Source organism: Elephas maximus, chromosome 1, assembly GCF_024166365.1.
Source record: "Elephas maximus indicus isolate mEleMax1 chromosome 1, mEleMax1 primary haplotype, whole genome shotgun sequence".
Classification (NCBI taxonomy): Eukaryota; Metazoa; Chordata; class Mammalia; order Proboscidea; family Elephantidae; genus Elephas; species Elephas maximus.
This window is the reverse complement of record NC_064819.1, coordinates 165,286,033-165,300,180: the sequence shown is the minus strand read 5'-3', so window position 1 is coordinate 165,300,180 and position 14,148 is coordinate 165,286,033. Positions and strand designations below refer to the sequence as shown.

At 36.8% G+C, this 14,148-nt stretch overlaps 1 protein-coding gene across 1 annotated transcript in view; it reads left to right on the top strand.

The window, feature by feature from the left end:
- Positions 1-10,724, top strand: part of SIM1 (SIM bHLH transcription factor 1) — a 74,136-nt gene extending 63,412 nt beyond the window's left edge. Inside the window, exons 10-11 of the mRNA XM_049898013.1 lie at positions 7,536-7,938; positions 9,997-10,724. Of these exons, the coding sequence (XP_049753970.1) occupies positions 7,536-7,938; positions 9,997-10,724 (1,131 nt within the window). The remainder of the gene's footprint in view (positions 1-7,535; positions 7,939-9,996) is intronic.
- The last annotated feature ends 3,424 nt before the right edge of the window (positions 10,725-14,148 follow it).

The following is a 14,148-nucleotide window of genomic DNA, read 5'->3' as shown; positions in this document are numbered from 1 at the left end:
TATTAAGTACAGTTAGCTGTAACTTTTTGTAGGTGCATTTTATCAAGTTGAGAAAGCTCCCCTCTATTTCTATGTTTTCTGGAAGTTTTGATCATGAATGGGCATTGAAGCTTGTTAAATGCTTTTTCTGCATTGATCAATATGATCATGCAACCTTTCTTGTTTAGTCTGTTGTTATGACAGATTATTGATTGATTTTCAAATATTGAGCCAGCCTTGCATCCCTGGAATAAATTCCACTTGGATGTGGTGTAAGGTTCATTTTATATATTGTGGAATTTTATTTGCTAATATTTTAAGGATTTTTGTGTCTGTATTCATGTTGGATATTGGTCTGTAGTTTTCTTTTTCTACTTTTTTTGTACTATCTTTTCCTGTTTTAGTATCATGATAATACTGGCCTTATTGAATGAGTTGGGAAGTCTTAGTGATATGTTAGGGCTTAAGTCTGCTTTTTATTTTTTGCTTTCTGCTTGTTCTCCATATTGTTTTTGTTTCACTTTTTATTGCCTTACTGTGGGTTACTTGAACATTTTTTAGAATTTTATTTTGATTTACTTATATTGTTTTTGAGTGTGTCTCTTTGTATATTATTTTAGTGGCTTCTTTATGTATTATATTATAGACATATAACTTACCACAGTCTACTGGTATCATTTTACTGGTTCAAGTGAAGTGTAGAAATCTTACCTCCCTTTACGTCTTTTTAACCTTTTATAATTGTCTAATTATTTCTCCCACATACATGTAGAACCACATTAGACAGTGTTACAATTTTTACTTTAATCATCAAGCATAATTTAGAAGATATAAGAGAAGGAAAGTCTATTTTATTTACCCATGTTTTTACTTATGGTGTTCTTTCTTTATTCCTCATGTTCCAAAGTTTTTTTATTTTATTGTTTCTTTCTGTTTAGAGAATTTCTTTTAGCCATTATTTAAAGATAGGTCTGCTAGTGACAATTTTCCATCATCTGAGAATGTCTTGATTTCCTCATTCCTGCAGGATATTTTTGTTGGTTGTGGGATTCTGTTATGCCATTTCTTTCTGGTCTCCATGATTTTTGGTAAGAAAATCTGCTGTCATTTAATTTTTTTTTTCCTACAGATATTTCTTGCTTCTTTCAATATTTTTTGTTTGTTTCTAGTTTACATAAATTTGACTGTTATGTGTCTCCATGTGAATTTCTTTGAGTTTACCCAGTTTGAGATTTTTTCAGCTATTGAATCTGTAGACTTCGGTCTTCTGCAAAACTTGGGAAATTTTCAGTCATTTCTTTGAGCACTTCTTCAGTCCTGCTCTCTTTCTTCTCTCCTTCTTGGGGATCCAGTGACACAAATGTTAAATCTTTTGTTATAGTCCCATGGTCCCTGAGGCTCCGTTCTTTTTTTTTTTTTTTGGTCTATTTTCTCTCTGTTGTTCAGATTGTGTAGTTTCTGTCATCTGCCTTCAAGTTCACTGGTTATTTGCTCTGTCCTCTCCATTCTTCTGTTGAGCTCATACATTGAAGCTTTTATTTTGGTTACTGTATTTTTAAGTATAAAATTTCTGTTTGGTTCTTTGCACTTAGTGGGAAGAATAGGGAAAAGTATATCTACTCCTTTTTTCTGTAGGCAGAAGCCCCCATCTTTACTATTTAAATTTTTAGCATTTTAGAAGGCTTGTTTGTTTCCCTTATGTTTGTTCTTTTTAGAGTGCTCCTAACCACCTATTTTTTCTTATTTCACCTTTCACCCTCTGTTCTGTCAGTTTTAAATAATACCTTTTGACTGCCTCCTATTATCCACAGCAGTCAATAATATTTTTTCTTGTTTTTCCTTTCTCTTGCTCTTTTCCTCTCATTTTTAAAGTTATATCTTTCTTTGTCAGAATATATAACACTTACATACTATTCTTTCATCCATATCTCTACCCTTGTTTTAGTCTTAGTTCTACAATTACATATATTAAATGCTCATCATTGGTTCTTTTGCTGAAGATTTCTCAGTCTTCTATAGGTTGGATGAAACTCATCCTATGGTAGACTCCTCAAGAAGGAAAGATTTATACAGTGTTGTCTGAGTTCTTGTATGTTTAGAACTTCAGAACTGTAGAAATCATGCCAGAATTTTTTTTTTTCTTACAAATAATCTGATCTTTTTTGCCTAGGAGGTCCTGTAGTTTTTTCTTTATTTTCCTTTGTCTTTAAGGTGTCACAGTTTTATTATGCTATGTTCTTGGAACCTAGCATTTCAGAATACTTTTCCTTTGTGAAAGTTCGATCCTTTAAATAGATAGATTTAAGATTTTCTTATTTCTCAAAAGTTTCTTGGTTTGTAGTTTTAATGTTTCATTGTTTTATTTTTCTTCTTCAGGACTTCAATTATGCATATATTGAACCTTTTCTGCTTGTCTTCTTTCAACTACTTTCTCTCTGAATTTTTAAAATTTATCTAAGTTTTGTTTTCTTAGATGTTTTTCTGTCTTCCTTCAATTTCCCTTATTAAATTTTCATTAAAATCTGTTGTCCTTTTGGCAACTTGTTATTATTCTTAGATTATTCAATTTCTTTGAGTTTGGTCAGTTTTTATTATTTTTTTTTTCTATTTTGTTGTTAGTTCTTCTGCCCACTTCTTGGTTTAAGAATGTTTGTTCCAGGTGTGTGTGAATTTGCATATGTGTGTGTGTGTGTGTACATGTGCACATCTCCAGATGCTTGCTGAGGGAACTTAGGAGTGTTGTCTTACAATTTCCTTTCGTTTCATGGTTGCTTATTTGATGAGAATTTTTATTAGCTGAGATGTTTTTATTTACATTTTCATGTTTTCTTCTTACAGGATCTTATATGGAGTTTAATTTTTTTCTATTCTTTCACATTCCATGCACTGGGTTACTAGTTCAAGAGTGCCCTTTCCTGTCAGTTTTGCAAATACAGTTTTTTTTTTTTTTTAAATGGGTGATGATGGTGGTGGGGAGGAAGGGGGTAGGATTGGCCTAACTTGTTTTACTTTTGTGTCTACTGGACCCATAATTCTCCCTCTTACTTCCTTTATTCCCTTCACTTCAGTGTCTCTGAGGGACATAACCCATTCTCTATTTGTATTTTTCTCTTCTAGGAGTCATGGTTCTCTAAGACTGCCACTTTGGATTCTGCTCACTGTTAAGCTCCTTCCCTGTAGTTAGTACTGTGAACCACCAAGGACTGACTTGTGTTCATATTTTGGAACTTAGTATTTTACTTTTTCTTTCTGAGGGTGATTGTGTCTGAGTGGTGTCTACATCTCCATGCCCTTCTCTTTTTCTTTCAAGGGGTCTCTTAAGCTTCCTCTCACCCTACTCACTGTATCCGTAGCCTTATAGCAGCAGCTATTGTGCTTTTTGTTTATATTTTTACTTGTTGGTAATTTGAAGTTTGTTATATTCTCTATTTCCTTGTAATGCTGATGGCATGGGTCGTGTGGGATTTAATATATGCTCCTTGATAAACTTATAAGTTTTTTTTTTGAACTTGCATAGAGAGATTCAGATTCAGATGGCTGCCATTATCCTTCTTACTCAGAAGACCCTAGGATGTAATAATTCGTTGACTGAAATACGTTGTATAATCACTATAAAATGTGTGTCTCAGTGAAATACTGATATTAAATTGGCATTATAGTAAAATTATAGCTTACATAATAACTTTCTTCTTATAACCATTATAATAAAAATTCTTGGACTTTCCTTTTAGTTCTAAATAATTATCTTCTTTAAATAAAGCAAATATAGGGACAGGCATAGGAACCATAGGTTTCAACACTAGAAAGGGTATTAAATAATTGTTGTATAATACAGAATATTAGAGCTAAAAGAAAAGCTAGAGAAAGACTAATCCAGACCAATATGTCATTCTACAGTTGCAGTTAAGAAGGATGAAGTAATTTGCCCAAGGTTACCCACAGAGTTAGTAGCAGGGCTGAACCTGGAAACAAGTTCTTTCAGCTCCCTATCCCCAGTGCTTCTTCCATTGGACGTCACCAACTCTTGTTCAGCATTTGGTAGTTCAGCATTTGGTAGGTAAAGTATCATTATGCCTATTTTCTTGATGAGTCCAAAGAAATGAAATCACTTTCCCAAGATCATGGATATAGTAAGTGTCAAAAGTAGGTGTGAAGAAGACCAGGGGCCTTTTTATGTGGCAGTCCTTCATTACATTACGCATTCTGCATGTATTGGCTGGCTGCCTTCCTCGTTTCCTGCCCTATCTTCTTCCTCAAATATGATCATGAACATCTGAAGCATTTCAGGTCAAATAACGGGGTTGTAGTGACCTCAACTTGGTGGTGTAGTAACTAAGCGTATGGCTGCTAACCAAAAGGTCAGCAGTTCGAATCTACCAGCCATTCCTTGGAAACCCTGTGGGGCAGTTCTACTCTGTCCTGTAGGGTCGCTATGAGTTGGAAACAACTTTACAGCAACAAATTTTTTATTTGAATGACCTCAACAGTTTAAATGTAGTACACTTCTTTTTAAAGGGATGAATGTGGCTCAAAATTTTAATAGTGCACGGTAGCGCTAGTTTACAGATCTTCCCCTTGAAAAACACAGGTTTAGTGCTAGACTTTTCTTCCATACCTCTAAGGCAGTGTGAGGTCTTGGTCTAACTGAACAAGCCAGCTTCTGCCTGCTTGAATATCTCAGGGCAGTATAATTGCTGTTGTAGTTTCCTGACTATTGACGAGAAACTTATCTTTTTAAATTCTTCTGGGTGCTCTTGAAATGTCTGTCTCATGTATGTCAGGGTTGCCTAGTGTTGAATTTTCTTTGTGAGTGAAGGACAGAATGTTCTTGTTGCACCAATAGCACTTTCCCATATACACTCAGGGGAAGCTTTTTCCCCTCTCAACAGGGCTCAAAAGTCTTGACTGGAGTACTTCAGAAATAGACCTGATTTATACTTTTATAAAAACAAGCAGAGTCTGGGCAACTCTTAGCTTGGAATAATAGCTTGGAATAGCACTGGTAAACTGAGATTCTCCTAGGTAAGCTCATGGATAGATGGTGCTACCAAAGGCACATGTGTAGCACTCTGATCCCCACTCAGAGTAAGGGTAGTGGGTGCTCACCCCTTGCCTTGGTGAAAGTAAAAGTGGTGTATTTTGGAAAGAGAGGATGGTGTCCATTGGGAGCAAAAGCTGATGGCACGAGAGGAGTTTGATATAGGGAACTGAGCTCAGGATGCCTGAATGTGTTCCATCATTGAGTCCTCCAGGGAAAGAAGTTGGATTTTTTTCTTGATGGAATATGTTGATAGTCCATATGTACATTTGGAAAATAATTAGAAAGGGTAATGGAAAATCTTGAACATGGAATTTGCATAGAACTTTGTACTGAGCATGCTATATTTATTAGCATGCTTTTGAAGTTCCCCAGACGAACCTCTGTACCTCATCTCTCTGGCTCCAAGAGACTCCCGCGAGGCTGAGGTGCCTGTTTGCACCTCAGTGGGAAGAATCAGAATTCTTCCTAGTGAGGGTGGGCCTATTTTGAAGGGGAGAGTTTGCCTGTCCTGAGAAGGTCTCATCATGAGTGAAACTTTTTTAACCGGCACGTGACAAGGGAAGAATAGTAGAGACTAGGAATTTTCCCTCTTCTTTCCACAACAACACACACTTCTCTTTCTTCTGGGGTAAGAAAGAAAATGTAAAATGAACTTACACTTATGTTCTTGGGCTGTAAAACAGATTCTACGAGTTCTCTGAAAAATCACTCTAACATTTGATCCTTTTTTTTTTTTTAAATCCCCTCTTCCTTAACAGTGTTTTTCTCAAGTGTAAAATCATGATTTGGAGCCCAGGCTTTGAGGCCAGATAGACTGTGGGTTGGTCATAGTGAATTATTAAAAGTCAGTGATACATTTTGCTCATCTATAAAATGGAGATTGATGTTTTGTCCAGATGATTGTGAGGATTAAATGACATAATGTATATATAATGGTTAGGTATGAAGCACATAGTAAGCTCTCAGTAAATGGCATCTATTATTATCATAGCAGGTAATCGCTATATAGAACCTCGACTCGTGCTCAACATTGTGCAGTCAAACACTGGTAGACATTATTATATTACTCATTTCAGTGGCTCATGAGGACCACCTGTTAGGGAGCTCTGCTGGGCATTTTACACTTTATTTCAACCTGACCAAATGCTCTGGGAGGAGGTGAGCAGCACGATTCTAACGAGGCACAGTGCCGTCTGCAGCTTGTTTGCTTCTGATGATCCTGTGCATGTTTGAAGTTTTACGTCTGAAAGCAAAAAGCACAGCCTACTGGTGTGAATAGGCCCAGGTTATATGGGCAAGACTTTTTGGAGATGACATTGCAATTGAATTTCGTAAGCATTTATTGAATATTTTACATGTGTCAGGCACAGCCCTCAGAGAGTTAACAGTCCAGTGTGAAGAGTTAAGGTTCAGCATATCGGTACCCTAAGCCTTTTTTTTTTTAATATATGTATTAAGGAAAAAAAGAAAGTAATTAGAAGTCAAATATGGAGCTCTCTTGGAATCTTGCTTTAATCATACCCATCTGGGAAGTGATGAAGAACTTGGGTTTGAGTCTTGGATCTGCCACCAGTTAACCCTGTGGCCTCGGGCAAATCATTTTACCTCTTTGAGCCTCAGTTTTTCTATCCATATATCGAAGATACTAAAGCCTTCATTAAAAGATTACTGTAAGAACTAAATGGAATAATTCATGAAGCACTTGGTACAGTGCCTGGTCCTTAGTAGGCTGTCAGTTAATTTTTTTTTTTTTTCGTTGAGGTAAATGTATATGTAACAAAACATTTGCCATTTCAACATTCTTCATATGTACAGTTCAGTAATATTAATTACATAATTCATCATGTTGCTCAAACATTGCCTTTATCCATTCCCAGATTTTTTCATCACCCTTAATGGAAGCTCAGTGTCCCCTAATCATTGAATCCTCTTTTCCCCCTCCATCCTTCCTGCCCCTGGTAACCATAATAAACTTTGTTAACTATGTATTTTCCTATTCTAGGTATTCCATATAAGTGGGATTATACAATATTAGTCTTTTTGTGTCTTATTTCACTCAGCATGATGTTTTCAGGGTTCATCCATGTTGTAGCATGTATCAGAACTTCATTTCTCTTTATGGCTGAGTTAAGGTTCAGCACATTGGTGAACATTGTATGTATGTACCACATTTTGTTTATTCATTCTTCTGTTGGTGGGTATTTAGGCTGTTCCACTTTTGGCTATTGTGAAGAGTGAATGAATATTGGTATACAAATATCTGTTTGTGTTCCTCCTTTTAGTTCTATTGGGTATATACCTAGGAGTGGAATTGCGCATCATATTTTATCTCCTTCTTTAGCAGCCAAAAAGATTTTCTTTTGAGGCATCATGACTGATTAAGTGATTCTGAGTCAGGGGTGTCCAGAGTAGTCCTAGAGTGAGTCTTATTTTGGTGTCTTTGGACCTATAAGATTTTAACTTATAGGCTGTGGTTTTTTATTGAAACACACTCTTCCCACCCTCTCTGTTTTAGTATTCAGGATTTCACACGGAAAGATCTGAAAGTGATCATGACAGCCAGTGGGGTGGAAGTCCTCTGACAGACACAGCCTCTCCGCAGCTCCTGGACCCCACCGACAGGCCCGGCTCACAGCATGACACGTCGTGTGCCTATAGACAGTTCTCAGACCGCAGCTCTCTGTGCTACGGCTTTGCACTCGACCATTCCAGGCTGGTGGAAGAGAGGCATTTTCATACCCAGGCCTGTGAGGGGGGCCGGTGTGAAGCAGGCAGGTACTTCCTGGGAACACCACAGGCTGGGAGGGAGCCCTGGTGGGGCTCTCGAGCAGCCTTGCCCCTAACCAAGGCCTCCCCAGAGAGCAGAGAAGCCTATGAAAACAGCATGCCTCACATCGCCTCAGCCCACAGGATCCATGGTAAGAGCAGCTGAAATGACTCGAATGCACATCATTAGGCCCATAGTCAATTTTAGAACATTCTGGCTATGACATGTTGTGACTGACCTAAATGGCTTTCTCTTTTGAATTTACAAAGCAGAAACTCACACCGGAGGGGTTTTAAAAACCAAACCCATTCTGTTTAAGTGTATTGATTTTGTTAATGTTTGCCAAATCCATTTCTTTTGCTCTCTTTTACTTGAGAGACAAAGATGATCCCCATTTTAACCATCAAATAAGTATAGAAACGAAGTTAAAAATAAATTGAGTAAGAGTCTATTGAACTTGTAGTATGTGCACATTTAAATTTCTCTTGTATATTTTTTTCTGTATTCTCATGCTTCAAATGTGGACTTGAATGATGTTTGGCTTCACTTATTTATAGGTGTTTTTTCGTGAGAGCACCACTGGTATTTTGGGAAGTGCTAGTCTTTGTTTTATGGATTGTCATTCGTATCACAGGATGTTTAAACTTTCTGGTCCCCTGAGCAGTAGATGCCAGCTGTCCTCTTTCCCTCATCAACATGATAACCCATGATATATCCCCAGTGAGTAAAGAATGGAGTGATATGTAGAACTCACTGAAATTTTCACCTTGGGATAATTCTATGGCTTTAAAAAACACGTGGAAATGGGAACTACAGTTAAAGCATTTAATATTAGTGAAGTTTTTCAGCGTTGATTTTAAAGTAAACTGGTTATGGAGAGTCCATTCTATTCATTCCAAGGCTGAGTCCAGGCAGATCTTCGAAACTCCCCTATTTTGTTAAAAGTCAGTGACATTAGTATTGATCCAAAGGTCCTGATAATACTTTCTGCTGTGTCTTTAAGAGGAGATGTTGTTGTCCCCACCCCTAATGCCTCCTGTCCTGACTTCAAATACCACTCATACAGGGCCCACCTTTTATGAGCGATTTTAGATTTATTTCTGCCCTTGCTTTTTATTTTTCTGCTTATACTTTTAGTTTCTCTGGTTTTGTACACTGGCAATGGAAACCTAGCGCGAAGGGCAATCGCTTGCCAAAGAAGGGAGTGAAGTGAAAATCCTGGCTTGACCTACATAGTCTGAAAGGAAATATTAGAAATAAAATAAGAAGAAAAGGAAAAAGGAAAGCAATGAATAGTGTGATCTAGGGCTTCTCAGCTGCATTAAGCAGTTTACAGCTTTCATCTGTCCCTTTCTGCTTCTCTTTTTATATTTTCTTTGGACTGTTTTGAGAATAATCTAGTTTGTGGAATATATTTTGCGTACACTATTCCTCAAAATTAGATCTCTCTCCTTGGTTCAGAACAAGTTGTGACTAAAACGTTAAATACTTATTTATTCTTCATCTTGTTTCAGGAGGAATCTAAGATACCTAAGTTGCTATATGATATCTGTGAAACTGAGAATTTCACCCCTAGATTTAAGAAAATAATATCTGTATTTTTTGGTTGGGACAAACCCTCAAATACTCCCCCCCCCACCACACACATACACACACACACAAAAACTACCAGTGATTTAGAGCAACTCTAGTTAAGGTACATTTAGCAGTATTACTGTTTTAGGTGATTTATTTTGAATTGAGAGAGTAAGTCCAACCTATATCATTATTGTCTTCTTCAAACCCAAGTGAAACTATTTTTCAAGCATCAGTTGAACATGACACGGCTTTAGAAAAATAACACAAGTCAAATTCTATGTCTTCTCCTTCTATTATTTATATTGATAAATGATTCAATGATATGCATACATAAAAAGTATGTACATTTTACCACTTTGCTAATCAGCATTCACAAACACATGAACAAGGTTAACCTTCTGAGAAACTTGTTATGAACTTCGTCTGTACTTAAAAGCCACTGAGAGATATGAATTCCAGTACAATATGATGACACGTGATCTGTCACGTGAGCCTGTGTCTGTTTCAAATATCAGTGCGTATATTAAAAATGAAAGATAGAAGATTTCTCCCACCAGGAAAAAGAAATGTACTCAAATTTTTAGGGGGTGATTTTCAAGACCACTTACTTTTTGTTTTTTCTAATTTCTAGGGCGAGGTCATTGGGATGAAGATAGTGTGGTCAGTTCTCCAGACCCCGGGTCTGCCAGCGAATCAGGTGACCGATATCGCACTGAGCCGTACAGTAGCCCACATGAACCTAGCAAAATTGAAACTCTGATAAGAGCCACCCAGCAAATGATTAAAGAAGAAGAGAACAGATTACAGCTAAGGAAAGCACCCCCAAATCAACTGGCTTCGATCAATGGAGCTGGGAAAAAACACTCCCTCTGTTTTGCAAACTACCAGCAGCCCCCACTGACAGGTGAGGTCTGTCAAGGCTCTGCTCTTGCCAATACTTCACCATGTGACCACATCCAGCAGAGAGAGGGAAAGATGCTGAGCCCCCATGAAAATGATTATGACAACAGCCCCACTGCACTGTCTCGGATAAGTAGCCCTAACTCGGATCGCATTTCAAAATCCAGTTTGATCCTTGCTAAAGACTATCTACATTCAGATATATCGCCTCATCAGACAGCAGGAGACCATCCTGCCGTCTCTCCAAACTGCTTTGGCTCTCACCGGCAGTATTTTGATAAGCACGCTTACACATTAACTGGGTATGCCCTGGAGCACTTATATGACAGCGAAACCATTAGAAACTATTCCTTGGGCTGTAATGGCTCACACTTTGATGTAACTTCCCATCTAAGGATGCAGCCAGACCCTGCACAAGGACACAAGGGAACATCTGTTATAATAACCAATGGAAGCTGATGTTTTTCTACAATATTTTGTTCTTTAAGGATCTCTGAAACATATTTATGTTTGGATGCCCTGTTACCAGCATTTACTATGCCACAGATTATTAGAAAGGATAACCTAAGTTACTGGGTATTTGACATGTGTTCATGTAAAAACAAAGAAAATTAGCACTAGTATTCAGAGTTATACGCAGATAACAGAGCTAAAGTAAATACACAAATTGCCCCTCTAATTATATGGGAAGTAGAATAGATAAATTCTGAATTGAAAAATACTCATGTAGTTCAAGTGATCAGTCTGTACATCCCGTGAAAGGACTGATAGATGACAACATTGCATCATGACGATCTAGTGAACATCACACACTCAGACTGCTATTCCCAACTGCTGTGTACACTTCACATGTAGAAATACAGAATCTGTGCCATAAAATACACCAAAAGTATGTAACTTTTCTTAACCCTAGCCTTTTAGGCTTCTAAATGTTGTAAAGAAATTTCTGTACCCAAAATTACTAAGAAAGAGAGAGAGAGATACATCTTGTGAACTACTTTCTTTGTGGTTTCAACCAGTGAGCTCATTTGGCTGAGGCATAAATTAAGGAAATCGTTCTGGATATGGTACAAAAATGAATTCTCACCTGGTATCCATTATCAGCAATCAGGAAGTGGTGATTTTTCACCTTACTTTGGAGTTCGACAAGGAACAGTTGCATTGACATAGCAGTAAGGGCTTTGCTAAGTAGAAGCACTGAGACGTTGGGACACACATCAAAAACCTCAATTGGTGTGCTCAACTGAAAGTAGTTTAGTGAAGGTGCAAATACTGTAGGCAGAGAAAAATGAAACAATATCTAAAAACAAACAATTTAAGGCTCAGAATATGTGTGCCACATAGTAATCAACACATTCGGGGCTTATAAAACCAACCAAACAAAAAATTCAAACCAATTCTCCAAGAAAAAAATGCTGATAAGCAAGTTTGAAAAATAACCAAGGGAAACCAGGCAAGTCCTACATCACAGCAGTCTAAGTGTCTGAAAACGTTTCAAAGCACAGATGTGCAAATGTGACAACATGTGGAACGCCTCAGGAGAGAGTCTAAGATAAAAGCTTAGGCTGGTAGACAAGTGGTTAAAAGGGGCAAGAGTAGTACTCTGATGGAAGGAACAGGCAAAGTGTTCATTTTCCTTATTGTTTGTAGACAAACACAGACTTGTGGTATAGTAGAGAGACCAGCAAGACTAGATATCAAGATATCTGGGTTCCAGTTCTGACCCTGTCTGTAATTTATTTTGTGACCATAGGTGCGTTACTTATTACATCTAAATGATGTTTCCTGATCCGTAAGGAAGCTTCAAAATTCCGTGGTTCTGCGGTTCACTGATGCCTCAGAACTGAACTTGTTACCTAGTTAATGCTCTGCTGTGAGTTGTTGAGACTGATCATGCTGGCTTTTCTGCACTCACATGGAAGTTTAGATGCCTTGTAATTCAAGCAGGTGCATGGGCTTTTTTTGGCATTTATAGCTATGGCCAGAGCCCTGGTGGTACGGTGGTTAAAGCATTTGCTAACTGAAAGGTTGGCGGTTCAAATCCACCAGCCGCCCCTTGGAAACCCTATGGGGCAGTTCTACTCTGTCCCGTAGGGTTGCTATGAGTCAGAATTGACTCGATGGCAATGGGTATAAAAAAAAAATGGGTATAGCTAAGGCTAAATTTCTAGATTCAGCCAAACAGTAGATAGTAGAAACTGATGAGAGAGAGGAAAAATAAGGAGGATTTATTAATTATACTAGTCTTTAGTAATCAAAGCAAAGTGACATAAATGATTAGAGAAGTTTCATAGATAATATTTCCTAGGAGTCCCATGCCTGAAACTCTTGCCATATTTGAGGAGGGGGATGTACTAAAAGAACTTGACTTATAATTTTGAAAACAGAGCACGACATTGAACTCTCAGGGATTAGTACTATATTTTCATCAGTTAACACAGTTATTTGAGAGTCCATAGGTAAGTGACAATCTGAAAAATGATAATTGAGAGATAAGCACTGGGCTATTTGTACATGAGAGAGAAGGCTTCATAAAATTAAATACTTCTTGGGTATGACAGAGCAACATTTGTGCAGTAAATGGGAAAAAGTGCAAGCAAGTGAGAAACTTAGTGCTTCTAATATGTTCTTTCAAAAAAGCTCAAAGCACAATAAGAAATTCTGAATTATAAAAGCAACTATTCAGCAATTTTGAGAAAAATTTGTGAGGAACCATTGGAATACTTAAAATGGATTTTTGATCAGTTTGCAACATGAAGTAAGGTTTTAGGAATGCTAAAGTTTTTATAGAATTGTGTAGATGGATAAATGGTTCAAAGACATAAATATCTGAAAAATATGACATATTTTGGAAAGAAAACTATACAGATGGGCTTTACTGATGGATATACATTATACCAACTATCTCAGGGACAGATGCTAGAAGAGAGGAAATTTAAAAATCAAGGAAAATGAACTGATATTAAAAAAAAGACTTTCACAAAAGGAATTTCAGTGGCATTTTTCCATGGAAGGTAGTTAATTGGTGGAAGAAATAAATTATGAATTCCATAAATAGGGGGTTACTGGAAGGATAATGCTCTTTAAAATGGTGTGACCAACACTTTGAAGGGAAGAAAATTAACCAAATTATATCTTGATTAAAAACTTTTGGTAGATTGACCCAGTTTTAAATATATAGCCATTCATTTGATTTACTGAATGTCAATAATTTTATAATGCCTTAAAGGCCCACAATATTACATACCGTACTTTTTTTCTCTCAATATGGCATACTTATTGTAAAATGACCCATAATAAGTTAAGAAGTTTATGACAAGATACCTTCTTAATATGCACATACCCAAAAAACTAAACCCATTGCCGTTGAGTTGATTCTGACTCATATGTTAAAAAGTATTTATAATCCACATTATTTTCTTCTGTGCAGGAACATATTTCCTCCAAATGCAGATATATCATGTGTCTTTAATATGAAATATAAAATAAATGTGCCCAATAACTTAGTTAAAACTAAACTAAAATTGGCTTTAGTTTTAATCTTTGATTTCCATAACTTTGCTAAATGCTGAGAACTATGACACTTGATTGAAACAGCAAGAGAAGTATGATTTTTATTCACCGGGAAGATTCATAAAAATGTGCTATATCCAATTATCAGTACAATATGTATCAATTCATTAGATGTAACAAAGCTCACACTTTCTAGTAATAGTGAGAATATCCTTATGACTCCATTTTACCTGCCCTATCTAATTTAAAGATTTGAGTAACCTAAGAAATAAATGAATACGTCTCCTGTCTTCTTTGAAGAAAATTTTTTTTTGTTAAAACTATTATTGAGAATATAGTCAGATTGGATGTATTATTTTTAAATGCATAA